The sequence below is a fragment of the Stegostoma tigrinum genome, chromosome 5, assembly GCF_030684315.1.
Source record: "Stegostoma tigrinum isolate sSteTig4 chromosome 5, sSteTig4.hap1, whole genome shotgun sequence".
In the NCBI taxonomy this organism is placed as follows: Eukaryota; Metazoa; Chordata; class Chondrichthyes; order Orectolobiformes; family Stegostomatidae; genus Stegostoma; species Stegostoma tigrinum.
This window is the reverse complement of record NC_081358.1, coordinates 79,607,736-79,624,388: the sequence shown is the minus strand read 5'-3', so window position 1 is coordinate 79,624,388 and position 16,653 is coordinate 79,607,736. Positions and strand designations below refer to the sequence as shown.

The following is a 16,653-nucleotide window of genomic DNA, read 5'->3' as shown; positions in this document are numbered from 1 at the left end:
TTCCCATTATTTTTCACTGCGACCCTGTTGGATTCTGGCCTTTGACTTCTAGCCTATCAGTTTTCTTCTTCCCCTTTCTGTCTATTTTTTGTTCTTTGATTTCCCTTTAACTTCTTGTATGGGTTCCCATCCCCCTGCAATTTTAGTTTGCTTATCCAGCTGCTTAGTTGTAGGCGCACTTGCATCTGATGTTATACGGGTATTTGCAACAACTTTCAAAGATCTGCAAGTTTCATTTAGCAAAGTAAAGGAATGCAAATAAATCTGTCAAACTGAGGTGTTTAGAAAATATTTCCATCCGTATTCTTTGCTGCATAACTTGCAGTAACAAGTCAGCCAATTCTTCCACTACCAGAATGAGTTCATTGTCATTGGAAAGTTTTCAGACTGCTTCCTTATGAAATAAAACACAGTCGTTAAGATGGATTATTTCAGATACTTCCTCCTGAGTTTTAACTAAAAGGTCTGCAAATTTGTCGTTTGCATGCACGTTTAATACTGTACCTAAGAGTGGCGTTATCCATTAGCCAGCCAGTTGGGAGAGATAATTTGGAAATTTAAAATTTTAACTTCATTCATAATAGGATTTAAAATCATTTCAGTAAATCTGCCTACTACAGCCAGGTGGTATTACGTCCTGAAGGTTAACATAACTTCTGGATGGATCTGATGTATTATAAAATGTTTCTTTGTTCCCTACATGGCAATTTTTTTTGTCTTTTACCTTTCGGAATCCAAACTTTTGACTGAAATTATGTTTAACTAATTTCTTTAGATCATGCAGATGGATTGTGTCATAGATTAACTACTGTGTGCCCTACTGTAAAACCACAAACCCAAGGACTGGCTAAAGATGCATGGGAAATACCTCGGGACTCTTTGCGTCTGGAAGTTAAGCTTGGACAAGGATGTTTTGGAGAAGTCTGGATGGGTCAGTATTTTTGTGGGGAAAAGGAAGTTTAGTCCCTTAAATTACAGTAAACTTGTGAATTACAAAAACCTACTTGACTGACAGCAATGTCCTGGTTCCAAAATGGTCAGTAGATGTACTTTTTTTTTAAAAAGCTCCATAATCAGAAAGGTCATTCTCAGCTACAACGATGCGAGAGCCCCCTCCCACAACAGATTATTCACTCAACAGTTTTTAAATATAAATCCCTGATTCATTTCAAACTGCGTTTGCAAAGCAGAGTACAATTTCATTGACTAACTATTTTTCAGGTCTACTGACCAGTATTAACATAAGAACTTAGAAAAATAAGAGCAGGAATAGGCACTTCAAGCCTGCTCCACGATCCAGCAAGATCTACTGATAGCTGGTCTACTAAAGTACCATTTTCTTGCACTATCCTTGTATCTCTTAATGTTTTTAACATGTAAACATGTATCTCCCACAATCTTAAACATATTCAATGACTAAGCCTCCCACAATTCTCTGCAGCAGAGTATTTGGAGTGTCACCGTCTGCTAAGTGAAGGTATTCCTCCTCAACTCCAGTCCTAATCGGCCTACTCTTATTTTGAAACTCTTCTCTCTTAAACTAGGCCCATCAGGGAAGTCTCCTTCCTGAATCTACCTTTTGTAGAATTAAATTAGATCGCCTTACATTTTTCTACAGAGTGTAAAAGCCGAGTTTTTTAAAAAAATTCCTCAAGATAATGTCTTCCAGGAATTAGTTTGAATAACTTTTGTTATTCTGTGGTAGGTATGTATTTCCATAGGTAAGGAATCCAAAACTGCAAACAACACTCCAGGTATGGTCTGTATTAGAGATAATGGGAACTGCAGATGCTGGAGAATTCCAAGATAATAAAATGTGAGGCTGGATGAACACAGCAGGCCAAGCAGCATCTCAGGAGCACAAAAGCTGACGTTTCGGGCCTAGACCCTTCATCAGAGAGGGGGATGGGGAGAGGGAACTGGAATAAATAGGGAGAGAGGGGGAGGCGGACCGAAGATGGAGAGTAAAGAAGATAGGTGGAGAGAGTGTAGGTGGGGAGGTAGGGAGGGGATAGGTCAGTCCAGGGAAGACGGACAGGTCAAGGAGGTGGGATGAGGTTAGTAGGTAGCTGTTGACTGGTTTTGGGATGCAGTGGGTGGGGGGGAAGAGCTGGGCTGGTTGTGTGGTGCAGTGGGGGGAGGGGACGAACTGGGCTGGTTGACTGGTTTTGGGATGCAGTGGGTGTGTATTTTATGGTCTGTATTAGGATGGTTACAGGATAAAAGAATGAGGCAGATATCACTGCAGTGTTTTGCTATATATTGAAGTTTCCAAATGCAAGCCTTGGATTGAGGGCATCTGGAAAGGAACCAAACCAATCACACTCTGCTGAATAACCTACAGTTTTTGGTTGAGACGTGGGTCCTCGTGAGAGGCTGAATGTCTGACAGTCATTGGGGACTCCATAGTTAGGGGGACAGATAGGAGGTTCTGTGGGGATGAGAGAGACTCACGGTTGGTGTTGCCTCCCAGGTGCCAGGGTGCGTGATGTCTCTGATTTGTGTTTTTGGATCCTTAAGGGGGAAGGAGGAGCAGCCCCAAGTTGTGGTCCACATAGGCACCAACAACATAGGTAGGAAGAGAGATGGGGATTTAAAGCAGAAATTCAGGGAGCTAGGATGGAAGATTAGAGCTAGGACGAACAGAGATGTTGTCTCTGGTTTGTTGCCCGTGCCACGTGCTAGTGAGACAAGGAATAGGGAGAGAGAGGAGTTGAACACGTGGCTACGGGGATGGTGCAGGAGAGAAGGTTTTGGATTCTTGGATAATTGGGGCTCTTTCTGGGGTAGGTGGGTCCTCTACAAGTAGGATGGTCTTCATCTGAACCAGAGGGGTACCGATATCCTGGGGGGGGAAATTCGCTAAGGCTATTCGGGTGGGTTTAAACTAATTCAGCAGGGGATGGGAACCAAAATTGTAGTTCGAGTATAGAGAAGGTTGAGAGTAGGGTGGTCCGAAATAAAGTTTCAGGGACGCAAGATGGCACCGGCAAGCAGGAAGCTGGTTTGAAGTGTGTCTCCTTTAACGCCAGGAGCATCCGGAACAAGGTGGGTGAACTTGCAGCATGGGTTGGAACCTGGGACTTCGATGTTGTGGCCATTTCGGAGACGTGGATAGAGCAGGGACAGGAATGGTTGTGGCAGGTTCCAGGATTTAGATGTTTCAGTAAGAACAGAGAAGATGGTAAAAGAGGGGGAGGTGTGGCATTGTTGGTCAAGGACAGTATTACAGTTGCAGAAAGGATGTCTGGGGACTCGTCAACTGAGGTAGTATGGGCTGAGGTTAGAAACAGGAAAGGAGAGGTCACCCTGTTGAGAGTTTTCTATAGGCCTCCGAATAGTTCCAGAGATGTAGAGGAAAGGATAGCAAAGATGATTCTCGATAGGAGTGAGAGAGACAGGATAGTTGACATGGGGTCTTAAACTTTCCAAATATTGACTGGGAACACTATAGTTCAAGTACTATAGATGGGTCAGTTTTTGTCCAGTGTGTGCAGGAGGGCTTCCTGTCACAATATGTAGACAAGCCAACAAGGGGCGAAGCCACATTAAATTTGGTACTAGGTAATGAGCCCGGCCAGGTGTTAGATTTGGAAGTAGGTGAGCACTTTGGTGATAGCGATCACAATTCTGTTATGTTTACTTTAGTGATGGAAAGGGATAGGTGTATACCACTGGGCAAGAGTTATAGCTGGGGGAAAAGCAATTGCGATGAGATTAGGTAAGATTTAGGGAGCATAGGATGGGGAAGGAAACTGCAGGGGATGGGCACATTAGAAATGTTGCGCTTTTTCAAGGAAAAGCTCCTGTGTGTCCTAGATAAGAATGTACCTGTCAGGCAGGGAGGAAGCTGTAGAGCGCGGGAGCTGTGGTTTATGAAGGAAGTGGAATCTCTGGTCAAGAGGAAGAAGAAGGCTTATGTTAGGATGAGATGTGAAGGCTCAGTTAGGGCGCTTGAGGGTTACAAGGTAGCCACGAAAGACCTAAAGAGAGCTTAGAAGAGCCAGGAGGAGACATGAGAAGTTGTTGGCGGATAGGATCGGGGTAAACCCTAAGGCTTTCTATAGGTATTTAAGGAATAAAAGAATGACGAGAGTAAGATTAGGGCCAATCAAGGATAGTAGTGGGAAGTTGTGTGTGGAGTCAGAGGAGATAGGGAAAGCACTAAATGAATATTTTTCGACAGTATTCACTCTAGAAAACGACAATGTTGTCGAGGAGAATACTGAGATACAGGCTACTACACTAGGTGGGATTGAGGTTCACAAGGAAGAGGTATTAGAAATCCTTCAGGGGGTGAAGATAGATAAGTCCCCTGGGCCGGATGGGATTTATCCTAGGATCCTCTGGGAAGCCAGGGAGGAGATTGCCGAGCCTTTTGGCATTGATCTTTAACTCGTCATTGTCTACAGGAATAGTGCCAGATGACTGGAGGATAGCAAATGTGGTCCCCCTGTTCAAGAAGGGGAGTAGAGACAACACTGGTAATTATAGACCAGTGAGCCTTACTTCAGTTGTTGGTAAAGTGTTGGAAAAGGTTATAAGAGATAGGATTTATAATCATCTAGAAAAGAATAAATTGATTAGGGATAGTCAGCATGGTTTTGTGAAGGGTAGGTCATGCTTCACAAACCTTATTGAGTTCTTTGAGAAAGTGACCAAACGGGCAAATGAGAGTAAACCGGTTGATGTGGTGTATATGGATTTCAGCAAGGCATTTGATAAGGTTCCCCACAGTAGGCTATTGTACAAAATGCAGAGGAATGGGATTGTGGGAGATATAGCAGTTTGGATCATAAATTAACTTGCTGAAAGAAGGTGGTAGTTGATGGGAAATGTTCATCCTGGAGACCAGTTACTAGTGGTGTACCGCAAGGGTCGGTGTTGGGTCCACTGCTGTTTGTCATTTTTATAAATGACCTGGATGAGGGCGTAGAAGGATGGGTTAGTAAATTTGCAGACGACACTAAGGTCGGTGGAGTTGTGGGTAGTGACGAAGGATGTTGTAGGTTACAGAGAGACATAGATAAGCTGCAGAGCTGGGCTGAGAAGTGGCAAATGGAGTTTAATGCGGACAAGTGTGAGGTGATGCACTTTGGTAGGAGTAACCGGAATGCAAAGTACTAGGCTAATGGTAATATTCTTGGTAGTGTAGATGAGCAGAGAGATCTCAGTGTCCATGTACACGGATCCTTGAAAGTTGCCACCCAGGTTGACAGGGCTGTTAAGAAGGTATACAGTGTTTTCTCTTTTATTAATAGAGGGATCGAGTTCCGGAACCATGAGGTTATGCTACAGCTGTACAAAACTCTGGTGCGGCCACACTTGGAATATTGCGTACAGTTCTGGTCACCGCATTATAAGAAGGATGTGGAAGCTTTGGAAAGGGTGCAGAGGAGATTTACTAGGATATTGCCTAGTATGGAGGGAAGGTCTTACGAGGAAAGGCTGAGGGACTTGAGGCTGTTTTCATTAGAGAGAAGAAGGTTGAGAGGTGACTTAATTGAGACATATAAAATAATCCAAGGGTTAGATAGGGTGGATAGGGAGAGCCTTTTTCCTAGGATGGTGACAGCGAGCACGAGGGGGCATCGCTTTAAATTGAGGGTGAAAGATATAGGACAGATGTCAGAGGTAGTTTCTTTGCTCAGAGTAGTAAGGGAATGGAACGCTTTGCCTGCAATGGTAGTAGATTCGCCAACTTTAAGTACATTTAAGTCGTCATTGGACAAGCACATGGACGTACATGGAATAGTGTAGGTTAGATGGGCTTCAGATTCGTATGTCAAGTCGGCAGAACATTGAGGGCCGAAGGGCCTGTACTGTGCTGTAATGTTTTATGTTCTAGTACTGACTTGATAGCTGAGACACTCAGACATGTTTGTCATCTTGTAAAGTACTAATGTCCAGTTTCACTTCCCAAATGCTCTTCAGTGTAGCAGATTCCCAACTGAAGTCATGGGAAGGAAACTTGATGACAGGAGAAAGCAAACTTGCTCAGAAAAAAACGTGGGACAGTAAAAAGTACCTTTCTCACATAAGCTTTTCATGATTCAGGAGACTGCTGAGGTTAGTGTATGCAATTAAGCGCGAAGTGCCAGTAGCCTTTGTGGCTTTTGCCGAATAGGGACTTCCTAATGCACCTTCTGTAGGAACAGATCTATTCTTCCATTAAAGCTCTGCAAGCATTCTTTCCCAGGACTCGTGGATTCTCTGCTGCCCTGGGTGCTGACTGAAGAGCTCCTCATTCCACAAAAGCAGGTTTTCACAAAACTCACTGCCACCTCAGCCGACTTGCATACACAGACCTCACAGAAGTGACAGATCCAAGAGAATTTGGGTCCAAAAGAGAAGCAAACTGCAAGTGTTAGCACCAGTGATCCTAACTTACTGAAGGTTTGCAATACAGCAGTTTTGGAGAAAGCTGTGACCCTTTTTAATTGTAAAATGACTTGATTCATTAAGGCTGTCTGGGCTTCCAATTTGCCAGCACCCATAGTTTCAGAAAGTCTCACGTATATTTCACCATAGAAGTTGATTCCCTCCTTTTTTTGGTGTTTGTTTTTAGGCATTTCTGCTTGTGTAAGTTTCACTTTATAATCTATGTACAGAGACAACCAAAACTGATAATTAAATTTTAATCAAATCAAACATATGTTGCAGAAAAATAGCTAAACCTAGTTGTAATACAATCACATTCTTTAGTACTACATTTCCGAATCTCAATTTTTATGGATAAGTTGATACTAGTTGAAAATTTATGCAAAGAGAATTGTTCTAAGCGCAACATAACATGCCTGTTTTAAGTTACTACATCTGAATTATGGAAATGCTTCCAATATGTTGTCCCCTTTTTCACTTCCCAGGCACTTGGAATGGAACCACAAAAGTTGCAATTAAAACACTAAAACCTGGTACAATGTCTCCAGAAGCTTTTTTGCAAGAGGCTCAAATTATGAAGAAATTGCGTCATGATAAACTTGTACCATTGTATGCTGTTGTTTCTGAAGAACCAATTTACATTGTAACGGAATACATGGCAAAAGGTTAGATTATTTGCAAATGACTGTCTTTAAACCTGATACAATATTTATAAATACACAGTTGTGCATAATGAGCAACTTGACACTAAGGATCCGTGTGTAATACATGTTTTTGTTTTTACTTTGTATTTTTAATATATTTTTAAACATTGAGTGTTCTCTCCCTGCTGATGAGGGAAAAAATAGGTTTGCAATAAGATTTAGATTAACAGAATCTGAAATGGCCAGCAATAAGGTCTTTATTCTGTTGGCTTCCATGTAAGGAATTTAGTAGATCTTGTAACACAAAAATCGAGAGAAAGCAGATATACATTTATACAAGACTTCATGTCGAGAGCTGGTTTTGGTTGACGGAAGAATGTTTGTAGGAACATCGAGGTCAAATTATAGATGTAGTAACTGCAAATAGATTTTAAAACAGGAGGGAGAAGTTGCAAAATCCTTCCGTTGCCTACAGGATAAAGATGTGCTAAAAACTGAATGAGCGTTAATGTTTTCATTTTCCATTATTTTGTTAAATTGTGTAAAATTTGCAATTTATGATTAGTGCATGGCTGTGATTCATTGTGAACAGGATTGCTAACATCACATTCATTTTGAAGCTTTATTAAGTCATCTATTCATGACTTAGATAAGCTACATTCTGAATGTGTTAGAAATTCATTGTAGGCTTTGGTAGTTAATATTGTTCTCAAGTCCAGTGTGCAGCTTTTCAGAAATTTCCCACTGGTAAGCTGAGTTAATAGAATTCGTAGAATCCCTACAATATGAAAGCAGGCCATTTGGCCCATCAAATCTATACTGACCCTCTGAAGAGCATCCTTTCCAGACCTACCCCATCTGGCTAACCCTTGCATTTCCCATGGCTAATCCATGCTATATGCAGGCCAATTTGCATTGTTTGGCTTGGCGAGTTTTGAGAAGATTTGTAGCTCAGGTTGAGTTTCTGGATGTGAGTTTGCTCGCTGAGCTGGAAGGTTAGTTTTCAGATGTTTCGTCACCATTCTATTTAACGTCATCAGTGAGCCTCCGGTGAAGCGCTGGTGTTATTTATAAATAGAAAGCGGGACATAACACCAGCGCTTCACCGGAGGCTCACTACTGATGTTACCTGGAATGGTGACGAAACGTCTGAAAACTAACCTTCCAGCTCAGCGAGCAAACTCATGTCCAGAATTATTTGGCCTCTCGCAAACAGCACTACTTCACCAACATCTCTGAGCACTCGGAAGAAGTTGTTTCTAACTTTTTGACATTATAAAATGCAGGACTCCTTGTGAATCTCACATGTAGCCACTTCTAGTCACATCTATGTATGCATTATGCTGTCCATGCAATGTTTGAGACTTTTGAGAGGCCGTCAAGCCCTTCCAAGGACCTTAACTCTTAATTTTGATCCATCTCTTAAAATTAAGTCCTTACTGCAGCTTAGTATTATTATGACTGAGTGACTATGCCAGTATACTTGCCAAGAGTGTTTTACAGAAATGGGATTCCAGCAATGCTGTCAATAATACTGACTGCTAATCCCTGTTTTAATATGCTGCTTTTGTTTCATCCAATGATATCCAGCCCTCCTGAAAGTGTATCAAGTGGCCATTAGAAAACAGTTCCAATAGACTAAATGTATAGTCCTGTCAAAATTATGAATGAAATAATGGATGAAATCGGTGCAAATGAACTGAGAATTAACTATATTTTGTATTGCAGGGAGCTTATTGGATTTTGTAAAGGAAGGTGATGGCAAAGTTTTGAAACTTCCTCAGCTTGTTGATATGGCTGCACAGGTGACTGCATTGTTTATTATTGAAGTGCTACTTTTATTGAAAAAAATTAGTTCTTTTAAGTATAAAAGCATGCACACAATTGAGACAAAGTGTTGAGCGATTGATTTTAAAACCTTTTGCCTCTTCAGGCTAATTGACCCACAAACTTCCAAACTTTTACTGAGAGGCCACTTTTTGAAATAGAATAGCCTAACAAATTCATATGCTCTAAGTACTGGTGAAAATAATTTGTCTGTAAATAGCAGTTCATGGTTAGGATAAATCGTACATAAAAGGTAAAGTCGCCATAGTTTTATTGGACTGTAGGCCTGATCTCTCATGAGAGAGAGAGAGAGAGAGAGAGAGAGATGGTTTAGCTTGCACCCTTGAGCAAGGGGAGAAGTTGAGAACATGAGTCCTTTTGAGGTAGCCTCAGCCTGAGAAGAAAATTAAACCACGCTTTTGGCACCACTCTGCATTGCTAACTGACCCCCTCAAAAACCTGTATGTACCTTTTGACAAAATAAGGTGGTTATTTTATGATGATTCATCCCATTGCAGTGATATCAGTTGGGGTTTCTGGCATCCAAATCCTGCACTTGACCATCTTCTGCCCTAATTCCATCTGTTTAGTTTAAGATTTAGAAAAAAAAGACAAATCTATCACACAATAAAACACATCATTTGAATATCAACAGAAACTATGATTCTAACATGGATATCTCTACCTTTTGACTTAGAAGTATCACACTATCTAAATGTATTTTGTCCCAGTTTGAGTTTTTTGCTAATTAGCTTTTCCGTTAATGTGTTTTTGTATGCAAATGTTTTGTATTCAATGAATCATAAATTTCAAAATAAATTGTCCCAATTGATCTTATGTCCCCATAACTCAATGGTAGTAAAAAGAGTACTATGTACAGGTAGTAAATATTCTGCTACATATGGCAACTTTGTTAACCTAAATACTCGTTTCAATTTAATCCTGTCATTTGGTGTAGTTGAATAAAAAAATTTCTGTAGCTACTTGCTCAGATGTGTTGAACTTTTGTGTTTTATAAGATTGCCGATGGAATGGCATATATTGAACGAATGAACTACATTCATAGAGACCTGAGAGCAGCCAACATCCTTGTGGGTGACAATCTTGTATGTAAAATAGCAGACTTCGGTTTGGCACGATTGATTGAAGATAATGAATATACAGCAAGACAAGGTAATGTTTAGTCATTTAATTTTTGTTAGAGGTGTGGATAATTCTGTATAGGAACACTAGTCCATTCCATGACTACCATGTTCTTCTCATTTAGGAGCCAAATTTCCAATCAAATGGACAGCTCCAGAGGCAGCTTTATATGGGCGGTTTACAATCAAATCTGATGTGTGGTCTTTTGGAATTCTGCTGATAGAGTTGGTTACTAAGGGCAGAGTGCCATATCCAGGTAAACAAGGGAAAATTCTACTGATCTTGTAGATGTAATTTTTATGTCGGTGATGTAATTTATATGTCTGTTGTGTGTCCTAGAAGAACAGCTGTGTGACCAACGTAAGTAAGACAGAATTGAGAGAGTGGACTCCACACTAATTTCTTTCTGGGTTCTACATTTAGTGAGATGAAGTGCTTGTGCACTTCATGCCTTAGGCTTTCTAAGGCTGCATAAATTGATGCAGAACTTGCAAAATTAACATCTAATGTTCTTTAGAATTTGTCCCAAAATAAGTTGTTTAGACCTTGATACCGTGACAAACAGGTGCTACAATTCGCTCCGGGTCGGGAAAACAGAATTTCGCCATTTTCGGCAGAAATGTTTGCAACCAGTGTGAAAGATTAGCACTGCTCTCAATTGTTGCTCATAAATCATTCATGGATAGTATTACAAAGGAACTAATGTGCTGCCAAAAAATAAATACACCAGGTACATATCAGAGCATCTGACCCTCGTCCCAATTCTGACAAGTGTTCTAACCAGCATCTTCATGGATATGTCCTCCAAGGGTATTGCCCTGGAGTTCTCAACAGACTTCTCCTCATGCTAATACTTGTCGACATCAAGCATTAAACAACAGTATCAGTGTCAGTCCTGCTGCATCATTTTCTGCCAACTTATTTTAATCCTCCCTATTACCATTTCTGTCCAATCACTTATTTTCCTACAACCTGAAATCTTTTATCTCAGGTGAGAGTGAATGAATATTTTAAAATACTAATTTCCAAAATGAAACAACTACCAGCATTTCAGTGGGGGTGTCCAAGTCCTCCTCTCAGGACTCATGGTAACGACCCGAATAGCAGAAACAGACTGGTCAAGCCACACTATCATTGTGGCTCCAAGAGCAGGTCAGTCGCTGAGAATTCACTGTTTTCACTCCACTCCCAAGGCCTGGCAACAATCTAAGTGCTCAAGTCAGGCATCGTCTGGAACAAAGTAAATCTGCTTCATCGATATACCATTTACTACCTTTAAATATTCATTCCCTCTGCCAGAGGTGTACACTGACACTTTATAAACCAGCTACACGATCATAGCTGTTCGCTAAGGCCTTTTTAAGAATATAAGAACTAGGATCAGGAGTAGGCTGTCCAGCCCTTCAAGTCTGCTCTGCCATTCTATAAGATCATGGCTGATCTTTTTGTGGACTCAGATCCACTTGCCTGTGTTCTCACCTTATTTCCTTTATTGTTAAAAAACTACCTTAGCTTTAAAAACGTTTACTGAAGTAGCATCAATTACTTCACTGGGCAAGGAATTCCATAGATTACAACCCTGTGGGTGAAGAAGTTCCTTCTCAATTCAGTCCTAAATCTGCTCCCTCTAATCTTGAGGCTATGCCCTCTTGTCCTAGCTTCACCTGCCAGTGGGAACATCCTCTCTACTTGTATCTTGTCTATTCCCTTCATAATTTTACAGGTTTCTATAAGACCCCCCCTCCCACCTTGAAATCTTTTGACAGCACCTTCCAAACCTGTGACTTATAACATGTAGAAAAACAATGTCAGCTGATGCTTAGGAATACATTCACCTGCAAGTGCCCTTCCAAGCCACATCCCATCCTGCCTTAGAATTGTAACAGCTTTTTTTCCACTATGATTGAGTCAAATTCTAGAACTCTTCTTAATATGCCCAGACAATGGACTGGAGAATAAAGTGAAATTTGTTAGAAAATTCATCAACCATTGCCATAGTTTGTTGTGAGAGATAACTGAAGACCACAAGCTCTGTGAGGGGATTGTGGGGCTCACTAATGTGAGAGTAGTCTTCAGAAGGAAATTAGGGCAATTTACCAGCATCAGCATTTTGTATTAATCGCAAAATATGAAGTATACAGAAAATTTGAATAATCTATTCAGTTGAATGTCAAAGAGATGGAACTTCACAGTTGTCTTGCATATAAGTAGTTCAGAACTTCCAAATAGTTTTGGGAATTTAAGTCCAAATTAGAAGCACAAAATGGCCTGCTGTAGTATTGTAATTGTCAATAAAATGCATCTCTGAAATAAGTAAAAACAGAAATCTCTGGATGCTGAAAATCAGAAACCAAAACGGAAATTGCTTTAAAAGCTCAGCAGTATTGGCAGTGGGGAGAGAGAGCAGTTAACATTTCAGGTCTAGTGAGCCATCTTCTGTTTTTATTGCTGAAATTAGTTCCTATTTAACTGATTCACAGTATTTGAATTTGGCATCAATGCAGTAGGTACTTAAAAATCTGACCTGCTTTTAGTATTGATAAAATATGGAGAAAGTTTTTTCATTGAAGAAGTGTGTAATTTCTTAATTACTCCCTAGGTATGGTGAACCGGGAAGTTCTGGAGCAAGTGGAACGTGGCTACAGGATGCCTTGCCCTCAGGGATGTCCAGAGTCTCTCCATGAGCTCATGAAACTGTGCTGGAAAAAGGATCCAGATGAAAGACCAACATTTGAATATATACAGTCCTTCCTAGAAGACTACTTTACTGCTACAGAGCCTCAGTATCAACCTGGAGATAATCTATAAATCGAGTCAACTACAGTAGGCTGTTGGTCCATCAAAATTGAAGGACTCTCAAACAGTGTATTGTTCCTTAATGCTGAACCAACATTAATACACACAGTCTAGAATGCTACTGCGCGGTTGCACAGACCACTTTTCTTGAACTGAACACTTGTCATCCTTTTACCATTTCACTTCAGGGTACTAAAGGAAATTTTGTGAACACTAATCATTTTTAGCTTAAATATGGTGTAGGAACAACAAGGTCCATGTTTCTAAATGTGAAGACTTAAATCAATCTTATAAAATTCTAACCTGGTATTAACTAAAGTCCTGTATTTTTGGAGAGGAAAATGTCTAACTTTTTAGAGTATTGATGAAACAGTCTGACTTAGACTAAATTTTGCCTGGGTCTGTTAATATGTAGAATGAGTGCAAGAGTCAATCTTGATTTATTGGAGACCTCAATAATCAAATGACTGTATGTGTAACTATTGCACTGTTTTCAATATTTCTACTGATGTAACTGGAAATGCAGCATGAGATTTTTTATACATAGTTTGCTTGGATTTCATTGAAAAACAGGAAAATAATGAACTACATAATGTTTTGTAACATTGTTTATAAACTAAATTACAATTCTTTTAAACTTGAAATTATGTACAATTTAGCTTTGTGAAGGCAGGTATGGGGTGCTTTACAATTTTTTTAGTAATAGTTGATTTCAGAATGAACAAGTGTCCATTAGTGTCTGTAAAAGGTTTGGTATTTAAAAATTATTGCTTATTTCTGTTAGAGAACCACATGCTGAAAATCAAAAATCATGAACGAAATAATCATACCTTGCAGATCCAGACATATCGAGCAATAATTAATGGAATGGTACAGCTACATTTGTGATAGTGACCAAGGTAGATGTGCTTATCGTGTGACTACAGTTGTAAGGTTTTTTTGTCTACTGCGGGGAGATATGCTGAAAATTAATCATGGTCTTATCATTGCTGAAGCACAATCCCTAAAAGTGAGCACAGCATTTCCAGATAATAAATTCTAACTTCCTAATGTTTACAGGACTTGCTCTAACTGTGGGTATTGTTCTACAGATCCTAATCAGTGCCATCATTTGTACATTTTTCTCCAATTTATTTTGGGATAGCAGTTTTAAAAGTCTCTATGAAATCACAGATTCTATGATTTTGTAACTTTTATTGAAAAATAAGCAAGCTTGGTTGTCACTTCTGTACAAATATCAGAAATTCACTGCCAGAAATGCTTTCTGGTGATATCATTTTGTTTCATTGGTAAACTGAATCATTCCTGTAATTGCATTTGTACAGTAAATAAACACTAATTTGTGTCACCTTCTTAATTACTGCTTCACTTGGAGGAAAGTTGTTTTGTTTTAGGTATTTCACGATATCAACCCATGTCTCTCTTTCACCCCATACCTGAGCAAAATGACTAACAACAGTGAAAGTTTGTTTTGCACTCTTTGTAATGTTCTCGTCAAATTGTTCTTTATTTACACCTTAAATCAAAATCATTAATATCCGAGACAAATGCTGAACTATACAGAAAGGAATTCTGAACAGCCAAGTCTGTAACATGCTCCATACCAATGAAATTCATTGCTTTTCAATTTTTGTCGATTGTTTGAAGGTGATAGAAGTGCAGATAGAGGCCATTAGGTCTATCAAGTCCACACCTCTCTCTGAAGAGTATGTTATCCATGTCTCCCACCCTACCCTATTCCTTTAACTCTTCATTTTGGCATGGCTTATCCACTTAGTCCGCATATGTTTGGACTGTGGGAGGGAACCAGAGCACCCAGAGGAAACTCGCGCAGACAAGGAGAGAACCACCAACACGGTTGCCCAAGATTGGAATTGAACCTGGCTCCCTCATGCTGTGAGGCAACAGGGCTAACCACTGAAACATTAAACTAATAATACAGAAACACTAAATTAATAAATCTGGAATATGAAGCTAGTGTAAGTTCTATCCACCTGAAACTGTCTTAAATTGCTATTAAAAACTCATCTGGTTCACAAGTTCTTTTTAAGGAAGGAAATCTGCCATCGTCCCCAGTCTGATCTAACTCACTCCAAATCCACAGCAATTCAATTGACTCTTAATTGTCCTTTGAAATGACCCAGCAAAGCACTAATTTCCAGGGCAGTTAGGGATCACAGCAATGTGATTGCTCCTTTGTGGTTTTTAGATTCTACCCATATGGCCTTGTTTGAGGAGCCTTGTAAGAAGTTATCCCCCATAACTGATGTATTTGATTCTCTGATCAATATTATAACCCCCCCCACCCCCCACCAACTTAGCTCCTTATCTCGCCTAAAGACCGTATACTGGAATATTAAGCTGCCAATTCTGCCTCTTTCTCAACTGTCTCTCTCTCACAGCAATGACATCATACCCACGTGTTTTAGTTAGTGTCTTCAACTCATCTGCCTTATTTGTCCAACTCCTTAAAATAAAAATAATCCATTCTTTTCAAACTCCATTGTGTCCTGTAATTTCTATGTCGTCTTAACTCGCTTGTTATCTGTTCTAGTTTTGGCTGTTCATCTCCCCCTGCTGAACATTCTGTGATTGCTACTCTCCATGCCAAGTTAATTTAAACCCTCCTCAGCAGCATGAGCAAATGTCCCTATAAGGAATTTGGTCTCATTTTGGATCAGGTGGAATCTATCCCCCAAGTGCAGGTCCTAACTTCTCGAACGTGGTTCCGATGACACAGAAATCTAAAGTGCTCCCTCCTGCACCATCTCCCCAGCCATGCATTCATTTGGACCAATCTGCTGTTTCTATAGTTAGCATGACACTGAAAGTAATCTTTTGAATCCTGTTCTGTAACCTTAATCTTAGCTTCTTAAATTCTCCTTGCAGGACCTCATCCCCTTTTCTGCCCATTTTGTTGGTACTAATTTGTACCATGACCTCTGTTTGCCCTTCCCGTTTTAGAACACTGCAGCCACTCAGTAACATCCCTGACCTCAGTCAGCATACTAAGAGACTCCTGCGGCCACAGAAATGCCTTTTCCTTCTCCTTACAAATGAATCCCACACCACCATAGCCCTGGCATTGTTCTTCCTCTCATCTTGTCCAGCATACCTATCCACGGTGTCATGAAGTTGGCTGCCACTACTTTTGCGTGCACAGAATTCTCCCACAGCAGCATTCAAAATAGGATCTCTGTTAGATAGCCAGAGGATTCCTATACCCTCTGCTTTCTTCCACTCTGCTTTATGGTCACATTCCCTTCCTGTCTGTCTAATCTTCACCTACAGTGTGACTGCTTTATTGAACATGCTATTCATGTACGCTCAGATTTGCAGATGCTCCACAGTGAATTCACCTGAAGCACTAGCTCTGAAGTACAGTTCCTAGTAGCTGCAGCTGGACACACTTCCTGCAAACATGGTCACCAGAAAGAACTAAAACTTCCACGATTTGCCATGTAGCATAGGAGGAGCAAATCGTGCCTTTCGTGGCCTCCTTTAAGTCCCTTAGCTATGCCCTTTTTTTTGCAAAAACAAAAAGGCTTATATAAAAAGACTTTCTTCCGTTATGCAAGTTGTACTTTCCTTACCTTGCTTTGGTTATTTATTACTTTATTATATTGCTCCTGACTTTCACGCATTCCTGTTGTTTCCAAAAAGAAACACTTCTTGACATCATGAACCAATCAATGTGTCACTTGTCTGTGATGTAACTGTTTGAATTGTTTTCTCAGCAAGCAGACCCCGAAGAAGCTGCTGTGAAACTAGCACTCCATACTGTCTGCTCAGTTGAAGCTTAAATGCTGGGCTCCTGATCCTTGGCCTCAGTTTATCCTGTTGCTGATTCCCTTTCCCCAAT

General features: G+C 40.3%; 1 protein-coding gene across 2 annotated transcripts in view; it reads left to right on the top strand.

Moving 5' to 3' along the window:
- yes1 (YES proto-oncogene 1, Src family tyrosine kinase) overlaps positions 1–14,148 on the top strand; it is a 189,353-nt gene extending 175,205 nt beyond the window's left edge. For both annotated transcript variants that reach the window (XM_048529438.2, XM_048529439.2), the window contains exons 7-12: positions 776–931; positions 6,867–7,046; positions 8,754–8,830; positions 9,872–10,025; positions 10,120–10,251; positions 12,595–14,148. In XM_048529438.2, the coding sequence (XP_048385395.2) occupies positions 776–931; positions 6,867–7,046; positions 8,754–8,830; positions 9,872–10,025; positions 10,120–10,251; positions 12,595–12,803 (908 nt within the window). In that variant the 3' untranslated portion in view covers positions 12,804–14,148. The remainder of the gene's footprint in view (positions 1–775; positions 932–6,866; positions 7,047–8,753; positions 8,831–9,871; positions 10,026–10,119; positions 10,252–12,594) is intronic.
- Positions 14,149–16,653: the final 2,505 nt, after the last annotated feature.